Consider the following 4606-nt stretch of genomic DNA (forward strand, 5'->3'; position numbering starts at 1 on the left):
ATATGGTTATTTAGTCCTAGAGATTAGGGAGTTAAGAGGAGTAGGTAATTTTTACCTCAGAAAATTAATTGTAGTTAAAATAGAGTTGCCGATCGGTTGGTCAACTATAGCCGCTCCGAGAGAACTACTCTTGTGTGGTTAAACTCGGTTCCACCTTGTATCGATGATTTGTGGCCTCTCGACTGTAGCACTATAACTTTCCAATAAACACCCCCTTTATCATGCAAAAAAAAAGTATATATACTATTTTCCTCCAAAAGCAGGGCAGACCCTTCTCGGGCGTGTATATATTCCTTCCTTGATTCTTCCTCTTCCCTCTACAAGTTACTCCATTTCTTTCCTCCATCCTTTTGCTTTCGGCCACTCTCTGCACGTTGTTGGCTTGTGGGAGAGCTGGTGGCACTGTGGCAGTGACATCGTATTTATCTGAATTGCAGCCTTCTACCATCAAGCTCTCCGATTCTTCCAGTTGCATGCACACAAAGTTTCCCAGATGTATCACTATCTGCGACTCTCTCTACTGCTGGTCACCACTCTCTCTGACGTAGCAATTGCTCAAAGATGGAGGGAGATCAGCGGCAGCAACCAATGGAGCGGCCTCCTAGACCCCCTCGACATCGACGTCCGGCGCGAGGTGATCCGCTACGGCGAGCTGGCGCAGGCGACGTCGGACGCCTTCATCACAGACCCTGCGTCGCCGTACGCCGGGGCTTGTCGCTACAGCCCGGCCTCGTTCTTCAACAAGGTTCAGGCGTCCGACCCGGGTGCGTACCGCGTCACAAGGTTCATCTACGCGACGTCGAGCGCCCGGCTGCCTGACGGGTTCATGGCGAGGCCGCTGCCGGCGGGCGCGTGGAGCACGGACTCCAACTGGATGGGGTACGTCGCGGTGGCCACGGACCGCGGCGCGGCGGCGCTCGGGAGGCGGGACATTGTGGTGGCGTGGCGCGCGACGAAGCGGGCGACGGAGTGGGCCAGCGACCTGGACTTCGCGCTGGTGCCGGCGGCCGGCATTGTCGGGCCGGGGCGCGGCTGGTCGCAGCCGTACGTGCACAGGGGGTTTCTGTCCGTGTACACGTCCAAGAACTCCACGTCAAGGTTCAACAGACGAAGCGCGCGCGAGCTGGTAAATTCCTTGCGACATTTCAGGTTAACAGTCTTAGATTAGTTCTATTTTGAGGAGTACTATTCTGAGGGTGTTATTAACAGTCTTAACTACTTCACTAATCTGCACTCTCCTAGAACTGGAATATTATACCCAATTAAAAAAAAGAATTGGAATATTATCGTCCCAACTGGACTAGGTCGATGATCTGCTGTAGGGCGTAAATCCACCGGCATAAACAGTTCCCCATAATTCTCCTAGACTTGGATTATTTTTTGTGCTGGCAGTCCCAACAAGTTCGCTGTTGTGCTGCTGCGCATAAACTCGTTCCCACTTCTGCATGGGGCTTGGGTCAAGACCGGGACATCTCGTCGTGTCATCCGAATATCAGACTGAAGTTGACAACAGCCAACGCTCCTCATTTAAGACCAGCGAAATTGCAGTGTGCAAGGCCAGCAGGTTTCACACTCGTTCTGCTGAATTCACGTACAACCCGACAACCTCTCTTTCTGAACATCACATGGTGTTGTTAATTGGGGTGGTTGTTGTTTTTCTCTAGAGTAGCAGAGTAGGAGAGGCACGGAATCTGTTTCGATTTTGGAACATCTGCATTTCATACTCTTAAACTAATATCTCCAAGGTGTTCACGGCACTACAACACGGTTAAGTATTAAAGGCATTTTCTATAAGGCGTTTTGAAAAATGCCTTAGATTGTGTTCCTTAGAGGCATTCTTGAAAAGTGCCTTCAAATGTCCCTAGTTTCCTAGGCGATTACAGAGAGTGCCTCCGATTATGCTCAATCGAAGGCATTCTGAAAGACGCCTTCCGTCAGGTCTTGCACCACGCCTCACTACATGCACGCAATATATAACTCTACTTCCTGTAGTCAACAATATTACCAGGTACAGCTTGGTGGCCAATTGATTTGCCAGTTATGCAGAGGTTGCCAGTTCGATCCACGGCGCTGTTGTATTATCAGTTCATTGAGAGATGAGAGATACAGTTTTTCACTTCGTCAGAGCCGTTGCATACCAATTTGTTTTGTCCCATACTGCTTAGCGAGAAGAAATTTAGGCTGTTTAAAAGGGGAGCCCTCTGATAACCTGTGTGGAAGATCACATACAGATTAACTAAAAGACGCTGTGTTCCTACGTTAGGAGGCAGAAGAAAAAGAGATTTGCGATGGCGCGGTAATATAATTAATACGAGGACGTGGCCCAGTAGTAAAAAATACACACGAGAATCGAGTGTGACTGCTCTACTGTACAACGTGGCCCAGCGCCCAGCCCGTGTGGCCGTTGCAGCTGACGAGTCGCTCTGAATATTTGTTTTGTTGGATGGAGGCGTTCTGACCTTTCGAGGCACTTTCTAAAATCGCCTCCACATTAACTATCCGAGGCATTCTTCGAAAGTGCCAACAAACACCTTTCCCTTCGCGAGTATACTTAGCGTTTTTTAGGAACGCCACGTTAGCTCTTTGAAGGCATTTTCTTACCATTTCAAGGCATTTAAAAATGCCTCCCAATGTCTACCGTGCTGTAGTGCGGGTAGTGTGTGCGTGTTTTGTAGGGATGAATGTATATGCGTGTTTACGAGCATCTGTGATTATGCTGTACTTGAAAAAACATTTGCATTTCATATAGGAGTGTTAAACGAAGGAACCATCACATGCTCCAAAATTTTGACAGGTGCTGACTGAAGTAAGAGGGCTGCTCGATACGTACAAGAACGAGGACTGCAGCATCAGCATAACCGGCCACAGCCTAGGAGGCGCACTGACCACGCTCAACGCCATCGACCTGGTCGCCAATGGATTCAACGTCCGCGGTCCGTCCCGATCCCCTGTGCCCGTCACGGCCATCCACTTCGGCGCCCCCCGCGTCGGCGACGAGCAGTTCAAGAAGGCTTTCCACTCGATGGCCGGCCTAAGCCTGCTCCGGGTCCGCAACGTCCCGGACATCGTGCCGACCATCCTGCCGCCCGTGATCTACGCCGACGTCGGCGTGGAGCTGCTCGTGGACACGCGCAAGTCGCCGTACCTCAAGGAGAAGGCGGGCCCTGCCCAGTGGCACAACCTGGAGGGCTACTTGCACGGCGTCGCGGGCACGCACGGCGCCCGCGACAGCGCGGGGTTCGGCATGGAGGTGGACCGCGACTTGGCGCTCATCAACAAAGAAGAGGACGCGCTCAGAGACGAGTACCCCGTGCCGGCGATGTGGTGGGCGGAGAATAACAAGGGCATGGTCAAGAACGCCACTGGACACTGGGTGTTGCACGACCACGAGGAGGGTAACCTTGCGTTGTGATCATCTTTTTTTTTTTGCCTAAGATCGTTGAAAGGCTTTTTACGAAATATAATACTGCCTCTTATCGAAAATGTAAGCTGGTTTTCTGAACTTTTTACCGTCAAATATTTCTGTGTTTGTCATTCTGTAAGGAAAAATTACTAGCATCAGACAATGCACTGTAATTACATTATATGACATGATATGTTTGCACCGAAATTAATGGTCAAAATTTGATAGCAATGCCTGTGTCACCATAAGTAAAGCCTTGCGATTCTCCTAGAATTGGTCTGGCAGGACAAAGTTGAACAAGCTCCAGCATAATTCATGTCGTCTCTTTGGGTCGACGAACTATGATTTCTCATTATACGTTCTTGATGGGAAGATCAGACGTCAGACTCTTTAGATTGACTCAAGTGTTCAATGACGACAATTGCGGCCACTGGCGTTGGTCTTGAGGGGCACCTGCATGAAGATTTTTATGTTGTCATCAACGAGGAAAGACCAGCTCCTTATGGAAGTGGCAACAACGATGTGTCGATTGCTAGTTTTAACGATGGTAGTGGTTGTACGGTGGTCCAGTGACCATAATGTAATTATTATTATGTTTAAGGAGCTTTGAATTTTAATAAACTTCTATAGTAGAATTGTGTCTTCAAAAAAAACTTTTTTTAGCGGAAAGGAAACCAGTTTTCTTAGAGGAAAAAACCCACCTTTTTAGAATAAAATCAGTTTTTCAGGGTAGAGAAGAAAACCAGCTAAACTAGAAGAAAACAAAGCGGAAAAACAACTATAAAACAAGTAATTGGCCTAGTCCATAGGCCCGCGTTGCGGCAAATAGTAGAATTTGCCCGCCATCTCGCTCATTCATGAGGCACAGCTAAATTGGGCTCGTCGATGTTCGTGTTCGCCCCTTGCGATGGGGGGTGCATCACCCATGCTATGTACCACCCCAAATGGTACAGGGCCGCACTAAACAAAGGTCATGCTTGATGCGCTCCATCAGTTTTTTTAAACACAGTACAAACGTAAGCGCTCGTATATACATGCATACATTCACCCTTATAAAGGCATGCCCTATCCCTATGAGCACCTTTGGAAGACTGGACCGGCATATCATCTTAAGATTTACGAAGTCATCGTGGATGACTTGAACGTGCATCGCCGGAAATCCTAAAATAAATCCAGAAAATGTGAGCATCAGAATTTGAACAC

The 4606-nt window shown here is 48.7% G+C and overlaps 1 protein-coding gene across 1 annotated transcript; it reads left to right on the forward strand.

Moving 5' to 3' along the window:
- Positions 1 to 329: 329 nt before the first annotated feature.
- Positions 330 to 3618, forward strand: LOC119281362 (phospholipase A1-II 3-like). Its single transcript, XM_037561884.1, has 2 exons — positions 330 to 1126; positions 2795 to 3618. The coding sequence occupies exons 1-2, from the start codon at positions 494 to 496 to the stop codon at positions 3410 to 3412; spliced, it is 1251 nt and encodes a 416-aa protein (XP_037417781.1). The 5' UTR covers positions 330 to 493; the 3' UTR covers positions 3413 to 3618.
- Positions 3619 to 4606: the final 988 nt, after the last annotated feature.

This window comes from Triticum dicoccoides, chromosome 3B (assembly GCF_002162155.2).
Source record: "Triticum dicoccoides isolate Atlit2015 ecotype Zavitan chromosome 3B, WEW_v2.0, whole genome shotgun sequence".
Lineage (NCBI taxonomy): Eukaryota > Viridiplantae > Streptophyta > Magnoliopsida > Poales > Poaceae > Triticum > Triticum dicoccoides.

Excerpts from the sequence above, each read along its gene's own strand:
- LOC119281362 (XM_037561884.1), top strand. The coding sequence starts at position 494 with ATGTATCACTATCTGCGACTCTCTCTACTGCTGGTCACCACTCTCTCT. Across the intron at positions 1,127-2,794 it reads GACGAAGCGCGCGCGAGCTG|GTGCTGACTGAAGTAAGAGG; the intron begins GTAAATTCCTTG and ends AAATTTTGACAG.